General features: G+C 41.6%; 1 protein-coding gene across 2 annotated transcripts in view; it reads left to right on the top strand.

Annotated features, from left to right (window-relative positions):
• FGF13 (fibroblast growth factor 13) overlaps window positions 1–2,514 on the top strand; it is a 527,173-nt gene extending 524,659 nt beyond the window's left edge. For both annotated transcript variants that reach the window (XM_004713365.3, XM_004713366.3), the window contains one exon: window positions 1,113–2,514. In XM_004713365.3, the coding sequence (XP_004713422.1) occupies window positions 1,113–1,249 (137 nt within the window). In that variant the 3' untranslated portion in view covers window positions 1,250–2,514. The remainder of the gene's footprint in view (window positions 1–1,112) is intronic.
• Window positions 2,515–24,032: the final 21,518 nt, after the last annotated feature.

Consider the following 24,032-nt stretch of genomic DNA (forward strand, 5'->3'; position numbering starts at 1 on the left):
TCCGTGGTACGCAGGGTAACACCTTACTCGGGTACAGTTGTCTTAGTTGCTAACTGGGCACTGCCAAGACCTCCGATTGCTGACAGAATGGCCCCTGGCCAGGAACATTAGATGCTCAAATGTGTGCACTGAACACTTAGCAGAAAGCTTCTTGGAGCTCACTAAGGGCCCATCCATGAGATTCCAGCTGTTTTGTCTGTCCCTCATTGCTTCGTTCTTCCGTCATTAGTAGCCGAATAGTGACCAAGAGAGGACTGGAGGACAGAAATGGAGTGAGTAGACTGTAAGCTCTACTTAATAGTTTCCTGCTTTTCCAAGCAGACAGAGAAGACTGGAAAAATAAGAAAATAAATAAGATGCCAAAAAAAATTACCCAACTGGGGTTGGATTCGGGGCTTATGGTTGGGGCCAACTGCCTCGTTCAAATCAGCCTGTCATTGTATTGTAGACCACAGTTTTGAGCTTGAATCTTCATCACATACTAAAGTGAGTCGCTGTGAGTCGGAATCAACTCAATGGCAGTGAGTTTGCCGTTTCGTGTTTGTTTTTGTGCGCCTCGAGTTCCTCCTCTGTACACAGGGGATAAGAGCGTCAGCAAGGTAGGCTTGCTGGGTGGATTAAATGAGAAAACGCACATTAGGCACGCAGAACAGAATTGAGCACACTGTCAGTGCTTTATACATATATGCTAACGTGGCATTTTTTCAGCAACCGGAACAGTATTTACCATCTCTTGAATTGAGAATTGTGCTAATACTTCGACTCTTCGAGAGTTTCATTTTACAGTATGATAGAAATCAGTGGTCTGCGATGTTTTAAAACTTTCATATTTGCCTTGCCCAGTATACCCTCGATCCTATTTAAACTTCTAAAAGCATTTTTCATTAATCCTCTTATGTATAGCCATTAGTGATGGAAGCTAGACATTCGAATTCTCCACACATGACTGCACCTAGACCAGATTTTGCTTAATCCGATTGAGTTCACTCACTGCTCAGTTGCTGAAAGCTGCATTTTAATGTTTGTCTGGAAGCATAGAAGTCCAACAAGGAGGATGGGCATGAGGCGGGCCCACTCCATGGCCTTTCATGCTGTCTTTCTGTGCTTTTCAGTGGCCATGTACAAGGAGCCGTCCCTGCACGACCTCACGGAGTTCTCCCGATCTGGAAGTGGGACCCCCACCAAGAGCAGAAGTGTCTCCGGCGTGCTGAACGGAGGCAAATCCATGAGCCACAATGAATCAACGTAGCCAGTGAGGGCAAAACACGGGCTCTGTAACAGAACCTCACCTCCAGGTGCTGTTGAATTCTTCTAACAGTCCTTCACCCCGAAGTTCAAATTTGTCCTTGACATTTACCAAACAAACAGGCAGAGTCCACGGTACTGTCTGCCATTTGCCCTTCATAGCATCGATATGTAAGCCCCCTCATTAGACCGAGCTTGTGCCAAAGAATGCCAAGCCTATAAACAGTGAACTCAATCCGGGAGAAGGACTGTCCCATGTTCTCATGATCTCACCTACACTTTGGGGGAGGGATGACACACCAAAACCATTTTCACAGCACTCATGCTGATATAAATTTGCTCTCTAACCATGAAAAGTTAAAAGACCACAAAAAGACACAACACACAAAACAAAATTAACTGCTTACATGTTTTGTAGGGGCAAAGACATTTCTGTGAGCCGTGCTGTTTTCTTGGCTTCATGTTTTCTATCTACGCTTGATTCCGATGTATTCTTTACTTTGGTGTAGTGCAACTTTATGATTCTGAAATTCAATGGTTCTATGGACTCTGTGTCTCTTAATCCAAATCAACCAAATTCAGGGTTGAATCGGAATTGGCATCTCAGGCTCAAGGTAACAGTGTTCGTGTGACTACCAATTTTTTTGTTTGTTTGTTCTTAGATTCGTAGTTTTCTGGTCAAGTTCTTGTGCCGTACTTTGTGTGTAGAAACTGAGTAGTGTTGCCAACCCCAGTCAGTACAGATCACTCAAGACAAAGAAGAGTATCCTTAAGTGTAGATTTCTCTTAATTCCATTTGTGTATCATGTTTAAGCTATTATGGCTTCTTGTGCAAAGACAGGATCTGTGGAATTGTAATGTTGTCTTTTGTGTTGTTCAAATAAGTAATGTCTTATCTGCATATGTATGAGTCCTTTTGTTGTTGTATTTGGCACGTGACTATTGTGTACAAGGAGATGTTAAGATTGGTTACCCCTAAACAACATATATTTATACCTGCTATTGGAAAAGTGTTAAAACTTAGCTAGGTTTCCATTTAGATCTTCATATCTGTTGCATGGAAGAAAGTTGGAATCTTGGCATAGAGTTGCATGATATGTAAGATTTTGTGCATTAATACTTGTTAAAATCTGCGTTCCCAAAGTAGACATAGCATGTACAGGCAGCTTTCTGTTCTGTACACAAAAAGTAAAAAAAAAGTTGTTTAATATTTGTTGTTGTATACCCAAATACGCACCGAATAAACTCTTTATATTCATTCAAAGAAAACCCCTTCAATCTGTCTTTCTTGAGTGTCCATTATGTGGCAGAGCTGGACATCAGAACTGGAGTGAAACACTAAAGGATGACAACAAGGCATCTTTCTTCGGATAATCTATTGCCCAGCCTTACATACAAACTTGGACTTCAGATCAAAAGAAGCATTCTCAATTCCACTCTCTAACCAAATGCACAGCCGAGCCCTACGTTCTCATCTTATCCCTGCCAGCCACACAGTCATTTTCCCTCTCTAGTCTCACACCCTTTCCTCTGTAGCGTGAAGACTTGGGAGCTAAAAGATGCTTAAAGCCCTGGCCACCTCTGGAAACTGTACACTTTTTTTCTTAATGTGGATGGCTCCTCTATAGCTCCTCCCAAACTGTTGTTAGCCAACAAGAAAGGCTCTGGAGCAGTCATTGTATGGAAGAGGTTGCATTAGAAGGGCCTGGATGGAGTGCGAGAGAAATGTGGGAAAAAACTCAAAATCTTAGAAGAGACCCGGCTTGCTGGTCACATAGAGACACGTGAAGCTCTGGGACCACAACCCTTAGTCACTCTTCGGGTCTGGCAGTGAACTCACCCTCCTGACTCAGTTTACAGCCAAACAATAGATAGCTCTATAAGGGGAACAATAACACGAGGGGGAGTATGCACATCTAATAAAAAACCAATTTGACATCAAAAGGACAGCTTTCCCCAGAGGCAGAATTCAGAAGGGGAAGTGACGGCCCCCTGAAATGGTAAGCAACAAGGTGAAACAAAATGTGTATGGATGGTTGAATGGAATACCGATGATCTGCTTTATGAACCAGCACCCGAATCATAATTTTTTTTTTTCAAAAAGAAGGAGCAGGGTATCCACACAAAATCCTAACCCAGTCCAGTCCAATCCCACCCCACCACCTTTGGATTAGAGCTCTCATCCTGCCTGAACCCTAAAAGCACACCTAGAGGAGGTGCAGCTGTCTCTTAGCTCATACTTCGACCAAAAGCCCATGTAGCAGTTGATAAACACCAGTGAACCCTCCTCAAGGAGTGCCTGAATGGTGTGAATGGTGACTCGCTGAACGACTACTAATTGGAAATTGTCGGTTTGAACTCACCCACACACCTCGCAAGAAAGATTGCCCGCCAGGAAAACCTAGGGAGCCAGTTCGACTTTGAAGCACACAAGGTTTCCATGACTAGAATGGATTTGACAGCAATGAATTTGCTTTTTAGGATCATGCACCCACCACCCCTCTGCTCTGAATCTTATTTCTATTCAATCAATAGAAAACAACAGTGTGTTGCCTCCCTCTTGCACTAAGGGCTTAAAAGTTGGGTTATTGAATATTTTCCTGAAATGTGCTTGCTTTTTTTATCCTGCAGGGCTAGCTTGGTCTATTGGGATTGAGCAAATAAGCACATTGGTGTCTCATGTAAGCCTGGTGCAAATAGGCATGGGCCAAAGTGCCCGGGAAGAATCTACACCCAAGTGTTTTGGGAGGGTTTGTTTGTTTTGTTTTTGAGCTGCCTCAAATTATTTTTAAATGTAGGTGGTACTGAAGTAAATCCATCAGTAAATAATCCTCAAATAAATGGCCAAGTGATGCTATTGACATGCCTGCATCGCCTGAGCAGGTGCACATGCGCGCGCGCACACACACCTCTTCAGCAGCATTTTTCAGCCCATGTTCTCAATCTTACTTCATGAAAGGAAAATAGCAAAGAAGTTAGACAAAACGGCTTTGGGAAACACAGCAAATACTAGTGGCTCTGTGACTATAGCCCACAGCAGAATGACCTGCAAATTTTGCATTTCTAATGGGTTTCTGGATAATGCTGAAGCTGCTGGTCCTGGAAACCATACCTGGCATGAAGGATTTCCCTCCTGGAGTTTTAACATAGGTGTCAGCTCCTGTAAAGGTGCACAAGTCCCAAACCCTATAGATCAGTGGTTCTCAGCCTTCCTAATGCTGTGACCCTTTAATACAGTTCCTCTTGTTGTGGTGACCCCCCCCAACCATAAATTTATTTTCATTGTTACTTCATAACTGTCATTTTGCTACTGTTATGAATTATAATGTAAATATCTGATACACAGGATGTGTTTTCAGTGTTACAAATTGAACATAATTAAAGTATAGTGATTAATAACAAAACAGTATGCAATGATACATTGTGAAATATTTATGTGTTTTCTGATGGTCTTAGCCGACCCCTGTGAAAGGGTTATTCGATCCCCAAAGGGATCGCAACCTACAGTTGCGAACTGCTGCTATAGAAGGTAATCTGTGAGTCCACAGTGGGTTTTGGTAGTGACCGGTACTTTAAATTCTAAAGAGTCTCACGTTAACCCTTCATAGGTGAATCTTGTTCTGCACTGATTTTTTTTAATAGCATGTGTTTTTAGTAATGGAAGATATGCTGACATCACGGGGGAAAAAAGATTTTGGGGGAAGTGGTAAGGATTTCGATACAATTAGTTAGACTCTGGTGGGAGGATTGAGGGGGTGAGACCCATTTATTTCGGTTCACCTGGTTATGCAGGTACTCACCAGGCAACAGCACCTATGTGAACTAGGAGAGCAGCTTCTCAAAAAATCAGAGGTGGAAAAGGTTAGTGGGTGCCCTGTGTCCCACAGATCAAGAAAGGGTGTAAGAAACGGAGTAACATGGGGAAGTGCTGAGATGAGCACTCATTTGGCAAGGAAGCCATGTGTGTCCACAGAGCACCTGTGACCTTGGCATGATGGGTGTCCAAACATTTTGTGGCCACCTCTGGCACAGGCAGTACTGTGTCTCCTTCGGTGGCTTTAGGGAGGGCTTAGGCACCTGCTGACTCTGCTACTCATCACTTTGCTCCACGGGACCACGGTGTGTGTGCTTGCGTATTTGCACATATGTGTGGCATTTCCATTAGAGAAATAGAATATGTACATATATCACCTCCATATATATCAATAAATAGAGGGTCTCTAAATCTATCTGCAGGCTTATATATATATAGACTTCTGTAATTTATACACTATGTTATTTCTGTCTCGCATGGACACCACACATGCACATGCACTGACACTCACATGCACATATGTGCCAACGCCAGACTCTGGTCCTCCAGGGGGATGGCTCTGCATCTGTTCTGCAAGGGGCCAGGAGCAGCCACATTGACTCTTGAAGCTTCCTTGCCAGTGAGGACACTACACTAAGGGATAATGCCCACAATTGTCAGCACAATATCTTAGTAATTTATGCCCATTTTGTCCTGGAAAGAATTGTGGACACACAACAGAATTGGGTTTTCGACTGTGTGTAAAATTGACAACTAAGCCAAGAGAAATGCACAAGGGTGTTGCTAGAGGAACAGTCCTGCTTCTTTGAGTGCGTCGCTCGGCTGATTGTTACTGTGGCTATTTATTACCTTATAAACTGTCAGGTCTGCGCGGATGTGTGACTGAAGCCTGAATAAAGAATTCATGCAACGACCGATGGATTAACATGGAATCAGTCTTGAGGAAAAGGAGATATTCTAGGGTTTAGCAAACGGGATGTTTCCTTTCCTTAATTGGGATTAATAAAGTAGAACGCCAGTTAGAAATACATGCAGAATTCTGTAAAATTGCTAACATGGGTAAGCCTCTCCATTACTAATACCTTTGTACAAAGTGAATGATTGTAATCCAGCTGTTCTTCCTAAATGGCAAGAGCAGAATGACTTCTCTCTCAAATGTCGACTACAACCACAGTTTCTCCTTCCATGGAGAATGACTGCATTTGTTTGAACCAAAATGGTGTCGCGTGGCTCTTAGGGACTTCTCAAAATACCTCATGGTTACATTTGCCAACATATAGAGTCCTTACGATGCACAAAATGTTGCTCTATGACTGTGGGGAGTACCCATGACTACCCACTGTCAAGAAGATTTGGGTTAAAAAATCCAATATACTTGGAGTTATAGATCATTGTGCTAATCTGTGCTATACATGTTATGGCCCAAGAAAGAAATCAGTACACAAGAACTCCCTTCTATAAACCTCCCAGTCTACTGTGGTAGATAGACACGGAGCCATAAATTATGATAAATGCTATAGTGCAGCCGGTGAGCTGGGAGAAGACAATGGAAGAAAAACATTGATTAGGGAAATTGAAAACAACAATTCACAGATCAATCAATTTTTGAGTTGCATCTTCCAAAAACATAGTACAGTATAGACAACCCTAGGCCAAAAACAGTGAAAGGAAATTCACAAAGGCATGAAATAACATTGGATACCCAGGAAAAGTTCATTAGCAATGTGTGGCCGGACAATTGGAGGCAGAACTTGAGGAAAGAGCCTTCATCTTGCAATGCAATTATTGTCTCATTGTCTGAAAGACCTGTATGCCACGTGTGTGTTGCTTATGGCCTTTGAGTTGGCTTCCAAGTCACAATGATTTTATGTATCACGGAGCAAAAACGTTGCCTGATCCTGTACCATCTTCATGGCAGTTCCTCTGACTAGAGACCATTGGATAAAGCCATCTCATAGATAGTTTCTTAATATTCACTGACATTACCAAGCCCAGTGGTCATTACTAATGATTGGTCTTTTCTGATGACATATTCACGCTCAGCAATTTGAAGTCTTGCCATTCTAGCTTCTAAGTAGCATTCTGGTGGCATTTCCTTTGGAAATCTTGTCAACTTCTTCAAAGAAGACTGGTAGGGTTATTATTGGGAGTGTATTTGTTTGGTCTATAGATCAATTTTTAGACTATGGACATCTTGCCAATATTGAATCTTATAATCCATTAACATGATATTACATATATATGTATATATAATCTTTATATAAGCCAATTAATTTCTCTTTGGAATGTTTTGCTCTTTTCAGTACAGAGGCTTGCAAGTATCTTGCTAAATCAATTCCACTGTGGGCTTATCTTTGGAGCTATTTTAAAAGGATTTGTAGTTTTCATTTCATTTTCACAATGTTTCTTGCTAGTATACAAATAGTGTAAGATGAAAGTTTGCTAAACTTATTCGTTCAGGTAGTTGTTTTACATATAATTTATGATTTCATATAAATCATTCTATTATATTGAAATAAGCATTTTACTACTTACTCCCTTTAAATTTTCCCCCCATATTTGATTTCTCTTTCTTGACTTATTGGTCAATGGTGCACAACTGTCAGTTAGTATTCTCTCTCTTATTTTTTGCTGAACTTTTGTTATTATCCGTCCTTTTGCTTATAATCATCGTAATAGGCCTGAGAAAGTCCCTGGTGGCAGAGTAGAAACCTAGCCGCCACTCCATGGGCAAGAGATGAGGCAGTCGTCTGCCATAAAGATTTACAATCTTAGCAACTGTGAGGGGGGTTTCTACTCTATCTCCGAGGGTTTCTCTGAGTCGGAATTGATTCGATAGCAATGGGCTTTAATTTTCATATTCCTGATGGATAATGATGGTGACTTAACACCTTTTATGTGCTTAATGATCCTTTGTTTTATTTATTTATATATTCCAATTCTTTACACACTTTTATTGGACTCTTTGTCTTTTTACTGTTGAATTATGTAAGTCCTTGATACAAACCTCTTTCAGAAGTATGACTTATAAATATTTCCTCTCCATTTCTGTGGGTTGTCATTTATTTCTTTGGTTTTTTATGTTTATGCATTTGAAGGAAGTCCAGTTGGTCTTTTCTTTGGTCATTGTTTGCATCTTTTGGTGTCATAGCAAAGAAACCATTGCCTCACTCGGTGTCAGGAAGATTTGTAAGACTCTTCCGAGAGACTTATAGGCTTAACTATTAAATTTAGGACATCTGCCGTTTTACATGGATTTTTGATCGTGGTGTCCAGCTTCATTCTTTTTCGTATGGATAGTCAGTGGTTGTAGTATCATTTGCCTAAAAGACTCGCCTTCCCTACTTTGAATTGTGTGGGCACTCTTGTTGAAAATCAAATGACAGAAAATCTAAGAGTTCATTATCGTATTTGCAATTCAATTCCCTTGATAGGTATCGATCCTTATGGCAGTATTAGATTGTGCTAATTATTGTAGCTTTGTAAATTTTGACATTCTAAATAGTGTAAGCGTTCCAACTTCTTTATTTTGATTTTTGATCTTCCAGTCCCATGCATTCCCTATGAATCTTAGGATAATCTTTTCTATTTCTATGCAAATGGCAGCTGGGATTTTGATAGGTCTTGTGTTGACTCGATAAGTCAATCAGGGATCATTGTCATCTTCACGATGCTACTTTATCCAGTTCAGAAACATGGGGTATCTTTCCATTTGCTACAGCTGTAATTTCTTTCAACAATGATTTGTACTTTTCAGTAGACATACCTTTCCTTTCTTTTGTGGCATTCGTTCTTAGTATATTCTTTTTATGTGACTATAAATAGACGGGTTTCCTTAATTTGATCTTTAGATTGTTTATTCATCTCCCTGTGTTCTCAGAAGTTTAAAGTGAACTTTAGGAAATCTAGATACAATAGGGACTTGAATAAAATGTCTGTCTCTTTTTATATATCCACCTATGAACTAGGCAAAGAGAGTCAAAGAATTGTTTCCCTATCACAGCTCTAGATTTCAGGTTAAAGTACTTTTCATATTCTGGAAATTTCAAGAAATTGCTTCTAAATATAATGAACGTGCAGCATATTGAAGGAACAGACAAATTCTAGCCCCAATTCTCTTCTGAACAAAAAGCTTCAGAAAATGGCAGTCATATGTAGAGGCGGACCTGGCAACACCCAACCGCCACCCCCTCATTTGGAAGGGCAAGCCACGCTCTCCAGGCAAGAACACCCCTGAGAGTAGATAGGAGATAAGCCTCCCACAGCCCCTGCTGCCAGTGAGGAGCCACTGTAGCAACAAGCCACTTAACCTGGAAGGCTCCGGGGTTCACAGAGCTACCATGAGCAGGTAGCCAGCTGTACAGATGGCTGCATTTCTGACGACAGCCTCAGGAAGGAGGCCAAACAGAGCCATCAAATCACTGGAATTGAGGCTAAGCTAAAAAGACATCTGAATGCAGAAAGTTGTCCCCTGGCTCAGTGGCTTTACCAAATAGAGGAAAGATAACACAGAGAGATGAAACTCTCTTTGGGGGGGCGTCCCTAATACACCAGCCCTTGTCTACCCTCTGGCCATCTCTGGCGATTATGGCACCATAGACTATCAGCCTATCCTGTAGGGCTTTCAAGGCCAGGACCGTTCAGAAGTAGATCACCAAGCCTTTCCTCCACGGTATCCCTGGATGGACTTGAAGCTCCAAACTTTTTCGATAGCAGCCGAGCACAGTAACCATTTGCCCCACCGAGGAACTCCAGGGATGCATGTTTGTGTTTTTCTTGGGTACCAACTCATAACAGCCCTGTGTACACTAGAAGGAAACACTGCGTGGTCCTGCGCCATCTGCACAATTTTGTGTTTGAGCCCATTGTGACAGCCACTATCTCAATCCATCTTATCGAAGGTCTTCCTCTTATTCACTGCCCCTCTCACTTGACTGAGCACAATGTTCCCCAGCGCCTGGTCCCTCCTGACATGTCTAAGGTACGTGAGATGAAGTCTGACCATCCTTGCCTCTAAGGAGTGATGCACTTCTTCCAAGATAAAATTGTTTGCTCTTTGGACAGACATCCTCTTAACCCCATGCTTCTTCATTGACACCCTTGTGTAGCCTTTTCCTCTTGAGCTCAGGCTGCATTTAATGATTTACTCCTAAGTATCAGATGTGGAGGAAATGATGGGATTTCATTTCTGAGGTTAATTAATTTACAGAAAAGATACAGCCTGCCCCAGCCCTCTCATTCAGAAGCAAGCTGCCCAAGCTACTCTTTGATGAGGAACACTAGGGACAAATGGAGCTAGAACCATTTGACTAACCCACAGCTGCTGAGTCGATTTAATTTATAGTGACCCTTTTAGTACAAAAGAGAATTGTCCCATAGGATTTCTGAGGCTGGAAATCCTTAACAGAGCCAGAGGCCCCCATCTTTTCTCAGCAGAGCAGCTGGTGGGTGGGTTCAAACCACCAACCTTTCTGTGAGCAGCCCCAGGTTTAACCTAATGCACCACTATGGACCCTCAGTCACACTAAGCTACTCCCCAATCCAAGGCCCGCCCCGACATACTCTGTGAGATAATACATGATATTTGCGACTACTGAATTTTGGTAAATTTGTTACATCACACAGTAGATAACTAATACTGGTGGTGGGATGGGGAGTGAATGTAGATTCTAAGAAGGGTTTCTATTTAAAAGAGGAAGATGTTATGGTGTGTTTGTTGTTCTGTGATTGTGAATCATTCTCATGTGCACATGGTGGAAAGGTGAAATGGAATAGATGGCCTTAGATAGGAGCCTGGTGAGAGGATATGGACATGCTCTTCTGCTTGCTAACAGTTCCTCAGAGTAGAGAGATCAACCCCTCATCAAGAAGACAGAGTGGAACCACATGGACTTACATTAATACGGTGATATGTAATGTTGAAGGATCTAGAATTTGAGAATAAGAAAACTATTGCCAGTACAGAGTAAGTAGATTTTCCACAACAGTTCTGCAGCTTTTTTCCTGAACAGGAAACAAAAAATCACAGCCGCACGCTGTGCTCTGAAATCGGCCATCACAAAAAACAAGGTTTGAGTGAAACTGTTTTTACGGGGGGAAAAAAATCACTGTGACCAGAAGAGGACCTCCCCAGAGGACACCACTGGGTGCACTAATTTTGCTGGATGCTCACCTAGCCAGAGAAATGCATACCACAAAAGCTCTGCCCAGTGGAGCTTTTCCCCCATTTTTTGCAGGGTACCACCTTGTGCAGCAGATTCATCCTAACTGGCCCTATGGAATTTTACCATGAGGAAGAGCTGCATAATTGTGGTTTAGTCCTCTTTCATTGGTCTTATTCGTTGTTGCAGCATAACTTAGCCTATCCTGATGAATATAGGATAAAACCCACGGGTTTACAGAACCAAAATGAACACAGTACTTAAAAGCTAGTGTTCAATCAGGCAAGGGCTTTTTCACATCTAAGGATTAGTTTCATTCTCTGTCAAGTCCCTGAATTTAGTATAGAATCCTCCTCATTTGTCTACTTCATAGCTTACCTTGAGGAACTTGACATTTACATGAAGTGGACACCAAGTTCTTTCATATTGAGCTTACTTGCCACCAAACAATAATAGGATCAGCATGAATTTTTGAGCAACCCCTTTGCATTAGTATGTTTCTTATGTTTCATATGCATTCTCATGGAATTCTTATGTTACTTCATGGAATACGGGGTGGCTACAATTTAAAGAAATAGTCATCACGTTCTTGTGCATTACATTTTAAAAACACCACAGGGTGTTTCCACACTCCTCCCACATTATTTCCATGGTGGATCTCCTGGAGGAATTAAGATCCTAGTAACTGGCAGAGAATGGACCAAGTGCTAGGAGTTGAGGTCCATATAGCCTAGTTGAGCAGAGAAGAAAGAAATGCACCCGCTACTCACTGATTGACAAACTCATCCAAACTTTTGAATTTCTGACAGTAATCCTAAATACCCTATTTTGCACATTAACAATGTAGAGCTGGCCGCAATGAATGCCAGTGAAAGTAGCACAAACTGTGATGGTTAATGTTATATGCCAGCTTGACATGGCCATGATTTTCAGTGGTTTGCCTTATGTAATGTAATTTGGCGGTTCCACATTGATGTGATTTTTTTTCAGTTATGTAACAGTGTGGTCATCCTCCATTTTGTGATGTAATCATCGTTCACTTTAACATAACAGTTTTTTGCATAATAACCTGGTGCATTGAACCTAACCATGTCAATAAGTGAGGAGTTGAGTGTACAAGGGGAAAAATTGCAAGAACACACATGAGAATTGAAATTTCAGAGTTTATCAATGGAATGGGAATCCTTAAAGGGAAGAGATGTATATGAAAAAAATACATCATCTTTAATACATAGGCATTTGGCACTTGGGGTAAAAGAAATGGCACGTGTGTTTATGTTTCTAAAAATAAACTCAAGCGTGGCTCTTAGCCCTGTGATTGGCACATTCAGCTGCTGTAACTATCTCAAAAATCTGTCCTGGACTCAGGACAGCCAGAATGCTCCTTAGAAACCAAAGTGGTGAGACTTCATCTCAAGTACTTTGGAAATGTTATCAGGAGGGGCCAGTCCCTGGAGAAGGCATGGTGCTTGGCAAAGTAAAGGGTCAACCACAAAGAAGAAGGCTCTCGATGAGATGGGTACCCAGGGAGCTGAAACACAGCAGCAACTGTGAGGCTGGCACGGGACCCATTGGGTTTCTGTTGTGCGTAAGGGTGGCTGAGTCCGAACAGACAATGACACCGATCAACACCAGACCACTGTGAGTGGCAAATTCAAATTCAGTTACTGTTTTGAGATCCCCTGCCATCACTTGTTTGCATAAAGTTGCTGCGACTCGTGTAACTCGGGAAATTTAGGGAAAGCTTTGTGATTTTTAAACAAATGTGGCCATTGCTAAAAGATTTGAGCTATGCAAATGATTGAAAGGCAGGCAGTGTTACTAGTGACACAATACACACCTCCAGAAACATATCCAGCCACCAGGAATTGTGTTCCCTGTCCCTTCTGAAGACTCTGATGCTTAGAACTGGATCTATTGCATCCAGGGAAGCAGTGCATCAGAAATCTCTGTGGGTGAACGCTACATATTTCCACCGTACATAGCACCCAGACACTTTTCATCCTGTTTGGAAAATCTGTCTCTTTAAGACTTCATATCCAATCGTCTAAGTTTAAATCTTTGTGAACCTAGAGATATTGAAAACTAATAAAGATTAAGATAAAATATCCAAAGCAGAATTAAAAAAAAACCACTGGTGAAACATTGAGGAAATTTAAATCTATGCACTGGTTACATCCTAGGAAAAATAATCACTAATAATATAATATTTTAAAGCAAATTGGATCCATTTATTTTAGGAACAGCACACACTGGCAATATAGGCACAGCAAGTAGAAAATGGATTAAACTAATCTCAATAAGGAGATGATTTAGTAGTAAAATGGCTTCCATTGACAAGGCACCAGACACAAATGGTTTGAGTTGTGTTTTAATGACTTGAGAGGAACAGGCATCTATCTTATACACATTGTGGCAAAGAAACAAATGTTCATCGAGTGCCAACAACTTTGAAACAGAAATCAGACAAGTCTATGACAAGAAAATGGAAAGGACATTTCAATGAGCACTGGGTAGTGATATAAAAATCAACAAAGGAGCTGAGTTCAAGAATACAGTTGAGCGAAAGGTCTCTCAACCAGAAATGGCCATACCCAATTTCGACCCGCCTCAGGTGCTGCTATTTCAAATGACAAATCTTCCATAACTAGGACTTTCCAACCCCCCAGTCTCTTTCGACTTTCTCACAATAAGGTCAAAACACTCTTGAACCTATTACAAAGGAATAAAAAAAGATTTGTTCCAATGTGATTGGTCTCTGAGAACCTTTTTTCTGATACTAATGAGTTCCGCATTTGATCCTGGAGAAACACGAAGTGAACTCCGAAACCTGCACGCGGCTACAGGGAGGTGCGTGAAAGGAAACCAGACACTCGTAAAGCCCTCACGTCTTCAAACTCCCGCCCCGCCCGTGGTCTACTTGTTCTTATGTGTGATGGGCTAAGCAGGAGAATGATGTGGCGACTTGCTTTCATAAAGATTTCAGCCACGGAAACTCTATGGGATAGTTCTACTCTGTTATGTAGGATCGTTAAGAGTCACAATCCACGCCACTGCCGTGGCTTTGGGGTTGGGTTGGCTTCTGAGCGATCCTGTGTCCCACAGAGGGAAACACTGCCCCAGTCTGCACCATCCTCAGCATTGGTGCTTTGTCTGATCCCGTAGTTGCAGCCATTATGTCCATCCATTTAATGGAGCGGTTAAAGTATGCCCAGAGTACATAAGATGACGTCTCGCCATCTTTGCCTCAGAGAAACCTTCTGGATGCACTTCCTCCTACACAAACGTGCGCATCATTTTGGCAGTTCGTGGGATAGCCAATATTCTCTGCCAAGACTGTAAATCAACGACATCAAGTGTTCTTCGATCTTCCTTCTTGATTGTCTCATTTTCTCACACAAATGAGGTGGTGGCCGAAGACTCATGACTGTGATCAAGTGGACCTTAGTCCTCAAAGTGACATCGTGGCTTTTTGACACTTTGAAGAGGTCTTTCGCAATAGGTGCCCAGTGCAATGCTTCCTTGAAGTGTCTTTTCTTCCCTGTGTATTGATTATGTACTCCAGGTAAAATGAAATCAGTGACAATCTCAGTCATTTTGGTATTTTCACGATGTTTCTTCTTGGGCGTGCGGTGAGGATTTCTTTCGTTATGTCGAGGTGTTGTCTTTGATCTTCAGCAGGAAGTGCGTCAAGCCCTCTTTGCTTTCAGTTGGTCCCTGCTGATGCCATGCCACTGATGATAGCTTATAAAGTGAAGCCTTCTCGCTGGGCGCAGTCATTCAGTAAAGAGTCGAAGTATATTAACAACAGTCTCCACCGCAAGACTCACTCCCTCACTGAGCTAGAGGGAATCATTCAAACCCTCCGTGCCTCAGTTTCTTCATATGAAGTGAGTGTGCCAACGTCTGTTTTCAACTGATAGATTTGAAACCTTCCCGAAGGAACAGACACGCCACACAAGATATTTTATTACTCTTCATCAAAACTATTGAAAGTCTGTTGGATGTATATAACTGAAAGCACTAAATACATTTTGTGAGATTATATGAACAACAAAGTTATCAATAAACAGCCACTGTCTTCCAGGGAAGTCTGTTAGTAACGTGTTTGAAACTCCACACGTTTCCCACACACAACCAGCTAGAGAGGTCCATGCCAGAAGGGGAATAATATATTTGCATAATTTTGCAGGAAATCATTATGGTGTCTGAAAAGGATGGTTTTTTGCTGTAGTTTCATCTCCAGTAGTGGCAGATCCAAACGGTCAGATTTCATGAAGCTGAGATTTATCTGCTGCCTAATCAGACACTAAATGCCAGAAGGATTTTTGTGAAAGAATTATGAATTTGTTCTTCGTGTCTGCTAACTACCATCAAAATTGAGAAAGGATAGGCCTTAGGGAGCTTGAAGGATTGACAGGTCTACAGCAGGAAGACAGAGGATGAGGGGGTCTGTTTCATTACAAAATGGCTTATTAGTGAAAGCTCCACCATTCAGAGAACTTGAGCATATATTTACATTAGCTGAATATAGTTGCTCATGGTCAGCCCATTATCCTTGATTAGCATAAATTAATCTTAATAAAGATTGCTTGAGTGCAGAGTGACTCATCCTAATGGTTGTGATTTTATGCAGTTCCCAAATAGGCTAAGTTTAAGTAGCTAAAAGTTTAGCAGAAGCAGTAGATAATCTAATTGCTCTCTTCACAGAAAGAAATTCGTTATATAACAAATAAACACACAACTTTGTTATTATAAGGCACTAGCAATGATGTCTTGTTCAAGGGAGGTCTTGCACAAAAATCATGTCCCACAAAAGCATGAGAAAGAATGATTTATTATTATATATATTATTTTATTATTATATAATATATTCTATATAAAAAGCTGTCACTGAAGGTTTTAAAAATTATGGTGAACATAGGCAATTTCTGCATGCATAATTCAGTGACGTCGATTCCATTCTTTATGCTGTACAACCGTTCTTGCTCTCCTTTGACCAGCACGGGCATCAACTTAATGGTGCTTGCCCTTTCACCTCCCTCCCATTCCTGGTAACTACGAATCAGCTTTGTTCTTGTCCTTCGATGCTGTCGAGTTGTTTCCAACTCAAAAGGAAACACTGTGCCATCCTCACTGTTGTTCAAATATTTAAGCTCGCCATTGCAGCCACTGCATCTCGTGGGGCCTTCCTCTTTTTCGCCGCCCGTCTACTTTCCCAAGTATGATGTTCTGTTCCAGGGACTAGTCTCTCCTGATCACATGGCCAAAGGATGTGAGGCAAAGTCTTGCCATTTTTGCCTCTAAGGAGCATTCTGGCTGTGCTTCTTCCGAGACAGATTTGTCTGTAATTATGGAATCTGTGACATTTTAATATTCTTCACCGATGCCACACAAGGAGATACACACACACACACACACACACACACACAAAGAAGGAACTTTTTTCAAAGGTATGTATTTAATTTTTTAAAACAATATAGCAGTCCTGCCACGTGGGGTCTTGCACACTTTACAGAGATACAGTGTGTACTGTCTGAGACTGTAGCACCTGAAACCTCCCTTTCCTTTTTACTTGGATTCACAAAAGTGCTTCTGCCACATGAGTTCTTACAGCGTTGTGAAGCAAGAACCCAGGTAAACCAGCCAAGAATCCCACCAATTCCATTGTTTAACGTTGTTGTGTTTATCCATTTCTCTGCCGATACACATTTTCAGCAAATGTCTTCCTGGTTGATCCATTTTATGAGTTCTCAGATAACATTATTTTTTTAGAAAAAAAACTTTTCATTGGGGGTTCCTACATATCTTAGCACAATCCATCCATCCACCCATTGTGTCGAGCACATTTGTACATTTGTTGCCATCATCATTCTCAAAACATTTGCTTTCTACTTGAGCCCTTGGTATCAGCTCCTCATTTTTCCCCTCCCTCCCCGCAACCCCTTCCTCATGAACCCTTGATAATTTATAAATTATTTTTTCATGTCTTACACTGTCTGATGTCTCCCTTCACCCAATATCATTATTCTTTAAGGTTGCACAATAGTGCATTGTGTGCATGTACCGTGGTTTATCCATTCTTCCACTGTTGGGAATTTAGGTTGTGTTCATCTTTTTGCTATTGTGAATAATGTTGCAAAGAATATGGATGTGCCCATATCTATTTGTCATGACTCTCATGTTTCTAGAATGCATATCAAATAGAGGGATTGCCCTTCACGAAGTGAACTGACATAATGGCCAACAATGGGCTCCAGCCGGGGAACATGTGGGAGAGTGGGATAGGACTGGGCTGGGTTCGTTCTGTTGTGCTGGCGGTCGCTATGGGTCAGGACCAACTCATTGACACGGAACAACAACAACATCACTGGTCAAGTTTTGTCCAGACGCCTTCATTTTTCTCTTTCTAATTTTCTGAGGAATTGCCATCCTCCAATTTAAAATCTAGAATGATCTTAGTGATGCCTACCTGGTATATAACACATCTTGGGTATTGAAATTAAAAGGAGGTGTTATCAAACTACAAGGGGTCTAGGGAGGCTGTCACTGTATTAGCCAAAAACAGAGGCCAAGTTGGTTCAACAAATTCTAAGTTTATTCCTTTTGGCAAGCCCTTACAGAAGGAAAACGTCCAGGTTTCTCTTGTGAGCGGTTTCAGAGTTCAGTCTCAACTCATCAAATTAATATACGGTCATTTAGGTGACACACGGGTTCGTGACGATGATTACAGGAAGATATTACCATGTTCTTACTCTAACAGTCATCTGTCTGATGATCATTAGGAAATTGTGGATGCCTACATTTCTCCAGGGGCCATTCATCCACCATGCCCTGAAGCTTCATGTGGCTTTGTTTATCTAAACTAGGGTGAGGCTTCCTTCCATGCCTGCCTTTCCAGACCACCACCCCTGAAACCTCTGAATGAGAATGCTTCTTACCTGTATACCTACCTTAATGGCCGTACTAGTCCCCCTCGTGTGTCAGGATCACCCTACTGATTAAGCTTACAAGAAATTGTACTACAGGGGAGGTTTTAGATTTTTTTTTAGGGTTTCCCCAAACTAAATGTTAAATCATTTTATACTTCTAGTATTTTTTATTAACTTCAGGCTAACTCTCCCTCTTTATCAGTACTCCAAAAGTTTTCTTGGGAGACATCAAAGAGCATTTTATTAGGAAAGACTCCTGGTGTTCTTCTTAGACAGTGGTTGTCCAGCTTCCTAATGCTGCAAGCCTTTCATACAGTTCCTCATGTGGTGGTGGCCCCCCATCCATCAAATTATTTCCGTTGCTACTTCATCACTGTCATTTTGCTACTGTTATGAATTGGGTGACCTCTGTGAAAGGGTCATTTGACCCCCAAAGGGGTTGCGACCCACAGGTGGAGAACCACTGTTCTAAGCGATGTTCTGATTCTTGGCCACCCCATGTGTATCCGAGTAGAGCTGTGCTCCATAGGCTTCTCGGTGGCTGACTTTTTCAAAGTAGGTTGCCAGATCTTTATTCTGAGGTTTCTTCTGGGTAGACTCGAACCTCTAATCATCGGTTAGCAACTAAGTGCATGAACCATTTGCACCACCCAAGAACCCACTAGCGCATATATCCCCTTTTTTATTCATGCGCTATTCTGCTTTAATAAACAAAAGCCTATTATACATATAATTTTTATTTTAAAAATTAGAATGGCATGACCTATGCCATCAAATAGGTTTAGAATATAAAATATATAATGATATATATATATGATATATATATATGATATATATATGATATATATATATGATATATATATCAGACAGATATGCATCATTATATATATATCAGGCAGCTAGGTAGATACATTACACACAGCCAGAGTCAATTCCAACTCTTTGTGACCCTATTGACCAGAGTGAAACTGCTACGTTGGGTTTCTGAGGCTGTGAATCATCATGGGAGGAGAAAGGCTGGTCTCCTTCCTGTGGAGCCCCTGGTGGATTTAAACTCCGGACATTGTGGTTAACAGTCCAACACACAACCAACTGATCACAGCACGATGACTCTTGGATATACTACATACTTAGAGCTTACAAAAGTTCGTGGGAAATGGAACGACTTTCTAATTTTAAAGTTTTGCCTCAAAGGAATTAGAAAGAAGCATTCCCTTCAACCCAGCATTTTTATTTCTGAAACCAAATGCTAAGAAAATAAACATGGAACAAGAATGCATAAACAGTAGCACCCCGGTACTCGACCGCATCAGTACTTGACATAATTGGATTTTGACGCAAAATGTCGAGAGAATTTTGCATCAGAGCTCCAGCAAAACATTGAATCCGACCCGACGCACGTGATTCTTGTAAACAAAAGCAGTTCATGTTTTGGTCACTCAGTGCTAGTTGGTGTTGTTAGTACGCGTTGTTTAAACCTTTTGCAGCTGTGTTCCAAGCCTTTTGCTATAATTTTCTTAGTTTTTGTGGCTTTTTGTACTGTTTTTAAATTAAAAACATGGGTCCAAAGAAAGAGTATTTTGAAAAGAATCATCATGATAAGGAACTGGTTAACCATGCTATTAATATTGTTGATGGTAATTTAGTAAACCCTTTTAGAAAACAGCTAAGGAAACGCCAACGGCAGACCACATTAGGCAGATTTTTTTTTAAGAGAAAGCCAGCCAGGTCCTCATGAAACAAGACAAAGAAGGGGAAAAAAACAACCTGAAAAGCAGCTACCAGTTGATTTTATGGAAGGGGACTCCCCTTGCAAACAATGACTCTCTCTCCACATCCATGTCCGCAGATCCAGATCCTCATCAATCTCAAGGTATGGGCCATACTGTTGTTGTTAAACACTTTTTTTACTGTTGTGCCTCTTATGTAAATTATATTATTTAACCCTGAACTTATTAACTTTGAAATGCCTGTGTCATGTTTTGTATAAAAAGGCAAGGTTAGGGTAAAAACTTGGTGGTCGAGAATGGATTAATCTGTTTTGAGTTATTCCTCAAGGGAAAAATTGATTCAGGACTCAACTGCAGCACCTCTCAATGCTCCTTCTAAAACGGATTAGCATCGACATCCAGAGTTCTCCTGTAAAAAACCACAAAGATGCTTACTGGAATATTACTGAAAACTCAGAAATGCATTATACAATCTTAATGCCCAACAAGAGGCAACTGGTTAAACATATGTAGGGGAAATGCCTGTACAGTGTTGGCATAATAAAATGTGTATGCATTGATACATTTAGAGAGAGTACACTTATTCCATTACATATAAGATAGAGGGAAGGACGGAGAGAGAGAGAAAAAAATAGAAGATGAAGTCAGGAAGCCAAATATCTGACTAATTAAAGTCCTGGAAAGGGAGAACAGGGATATAACAAAGAAGAAAATTAGAAAGTATTTGGGGAATATTCCTAGAACAAAAAGATACTCATTTACTAGTGAAAAGAATGAGCCTGGAGCCTAAGATCAACAGTCGAAAACGTCAAATGTTGACTCTTACAGAGGAGGCTGATGACAAAAATCATGTCATGTGTCTACAGTATGTAATGTGACACCTATTTTTATTTTATACAGAACCTGGAAGTGTTTGGTTCACTTGGGACACACACACACACACACACACACACACACACGGGGTGGGGGGTGGAGTGAGAAGAGAATAATGAGGACGTATTCCAACCTATTAAAATGGTTAGCATTGGTCCTATGATTATGAGTGAATTTTACCTTAATTTTTTCTGAATCTTCCAAATATTCTATCAGGAATTTGCATTTGTTTTATAATCAGGATAAAGAACCCATCCAAAAATGTTAAATATTACCCCCATTTCACTTCTCCTGGATTGTTACTATGGTTTCAGAACTTCAACGAGCTTTGCCACCTTACTACCCTTGGGAAAAGCAATGCTGCTAATAGTGTTATCTGGTAGCAAAAGAGCTTTTTCGCCAAGGTAGAGAAGGTGGGAGCCTGGAGGACTCTTTTTTCAGTGTTGTTTTTCAAAGTCTAAATGCAATACTGCACAGGAGATCTGCTTATTAGACATTGGGCACGCTCTCTTAACAACTAAAATAACTCTTCGGAAATTTCCTGCCAAATTCACAGCTAAACTGTTATGCAAATGTAAGTACATCTAAATTGAAAGCACTGAGATGCTGCAGCCAACAGACTCTGAAGGATGACGGTCTGTGGGGATAGAGGCAGAAAGGTTGGGGCTTTTTAAAAGTCAACAAGAAGGATTACAGTTCAGGTTGCTTCCTATTTGATTGGAGGCTTCATAATATACAGGAGAGGGGGGAAAATGACCCAGGGGAGGAAATGAGGGTGAGAGAGAGGGAAGGATGGGATCAAGCTTTTGAGGTTAGAACAGATAAGCCCTTATTAAACAGAACCAGGCAAAACAACCACACTGTCCAGGAACTTAATGTCAGCCAGTTTGTAAGTCTTAGGAACTACATGTGAAAAGGGGAATGGTAGCTTTTGCCTTGTGCGTGTTATTTGGGTCTGACTAGCTAACTTTTTTTGTGTTTATGGCTTGCCCTTGAGTGGATTTAAAAACCTATGAACGCCCAAGAGCAGAGATCCTGTCTCATGCTTTGTGCTACTTGCCACTAGCCCGTAAGTTCTGAGAAGGCAGACTATCTTGTCTATAGCTGTGCCCCAAGATTTCAGTGCTTCGTACACATTTGCTGTCATCGAGTAGATACTGACATTCCAGAGTAGAATTACTCCTGTGGGTTTCTGCAACTATCCATCTTTAGGGAGTAGAAAGCCATCGTTCACCCATGAAGTGGCTGGTGGTTTTGAATTGCTGCCGTGCAGTTAGCAACCCCACGTGTAGCCTACCACACCCCGAGAACGCCTACAACATAGCAGACACTTAATATTAGTTGATTGAATGAATGACTGTTCTCAGTATCATGTGCCCTCGTGCCTTGCAGCTCATAGACATTTAGTAGGTATGTAGAAGACGTGCCATTCATTCACTTATTCATCCCAGGCATGGTTATTCACCTCTTGCTCTGTACCACGGACTCTTTTAAGTGCTAGAAACACAGAAATGAATCAAATAAAGGCCCTGCTCACGTGGTACTTACCATCTTGATTGGGGTTGGGGGGGGTACCCTCCTGATAAAATAATGGAATGTAATTTTCAGTTTTCCTGGTCATCAGTGACAGCTTTCCCTTGTTTCATCGCTCCCATTCTCAGCCACTCCTCAGTGCATTGGGGCTGGCTGTGCATGTCCACGGCACTTCACTTTGGTAGGTGAATGTGATTAAAAGTGGTTTCAGGTGACAAGTGTAGGCTCATGTAATTATGGCACAAGGAGGCCTGCCCAAGATAATATGTGAAGCCTGCCTCCTACGAACAAGGAAAGGGAAGATTTCCAAAGAGAAACAGATTTCGCTTATTGACAAAGATGAATCATTCCACTATGAGTCTCCTCTTTCTAATTTCCTGGCCAGTCAAGGTCAATCAATACTCCTTTGACAGCACCCATTTGGAAGCTCCAACAAGTGTTCTTTGTTTGGGAGGCCACACTCGAAGCAGCACTGTACCATCTCCAGCCACTTCCCCTGTTTCCTGCTCCTGATAATCACAAACAGCTGAAATCAGTACATTGTGATATTATGCAAATGTGCTCTGGCAGATTGGGCTAAAAATAGTGTGCATTTGGCGATTTCGTTTTATTTGGTACATAGATGAGTTTGGTGGGGTTTTTTCCCAGTTTAAAAAACTTAAGGACTTTTAAGATAGCTATGCGTTTGGGGAAAAAACAAACCTGGTGGCACAGTGGTTAAGCGCCAAGCTGCTAACCCCCAAATGGGCAGGTCGAGAGCACCAGCTGCTCCACTGGAGAAAGCTGTGTCAGTCTGCTCCCGTGGTGAAGAAGGCTGATGGTGCCCGGCTATCGAGACCTATAGCGTCTGGGGACTTAAAGGCTTGAAAGTAAACAAGCGGCCATCTAGCCCAGAAGCAACAAAGCCCACATGGAAGCAGCACACCAACATGTGTGATCAGGAAGGGCCGAAGGGACCAGGCTTTAAACACCAAAGGTGGGGAGGGGGAATCATATCCTCGTCAATGAGGGTGGCGCATGATGGAGACCCAATGCCAATCTCTAGACAACTGGACATACCTTGCAGAGGGGTAGTGGGGAGGAGATGAGTCACTCAGGGTTCAGTGTAGCAATAATGAAACTCACAACCTTCCTCTAGTTCTTAAAGGCTTCCTCCCCCCAACTACCATGATCCCAATTCTACCTTGCAAACCTGGTTAGACCAGAGGATGCACAGCGGTACAGATGGGAATTGGAAACACAGGGAATCTAGGACAGATGAACCCTCAGGACCAGGGGTGACAGTGGCGATACCGGGAGGGAAGGGGGTTTAGAAAGGGGGAATCAATCATAAGGATCTACATATAACCTCCTCTCTGGGGGATGGGCAGCAGAGGGGTGGGTGAAGGGAGACGTAAGACAGTGTAAGATAAGATATAATAACATTTATAAATTATTAAGGGTTCATGAGGGAGGGGGGAGCAGGGAGAGGTGGGAGGGGGGAAAAGGAAAATGAAGAGCTAATTCCAGGAACCCAAGCGGAAAGCAAATTTTGAGAATGATGAGGGCAACAAATGTATAAGTGTGCTTTACACAATTGATGTGATGAATTGTATGAGCCCCAATAAAATGATTTTTTTTAAAAAGATAACAGCTTGGGGAACCCTTTGGGGGTGCTTCTACTCTTTTCTAGAGGATCGGTGTTACTAGAAGTCAGAACGGACTGGCCAGGCAGGGGCAGTGGGTTCTGGGTTCAAACGGTTCC

The sequence above is a fragment of the Echinops telfairi genome, unplaced genomic scaffold (genome assembly GCF_000313985.2).
Source record: "Echinops telfairi isolate 266 unplaced genomic scaffold, ASM31398v2 ScPeMD7_20;HRSCAF=75, whole genome shotgun sequence".
In the NCBI taxonomy this organism is placed as follows: domain Eukaryota; kingdom Metazoa; phylum Chordata; class Mammalia; order Afrosoricida; family Tenrecidae; genus Echinops; species Echinops telfairi.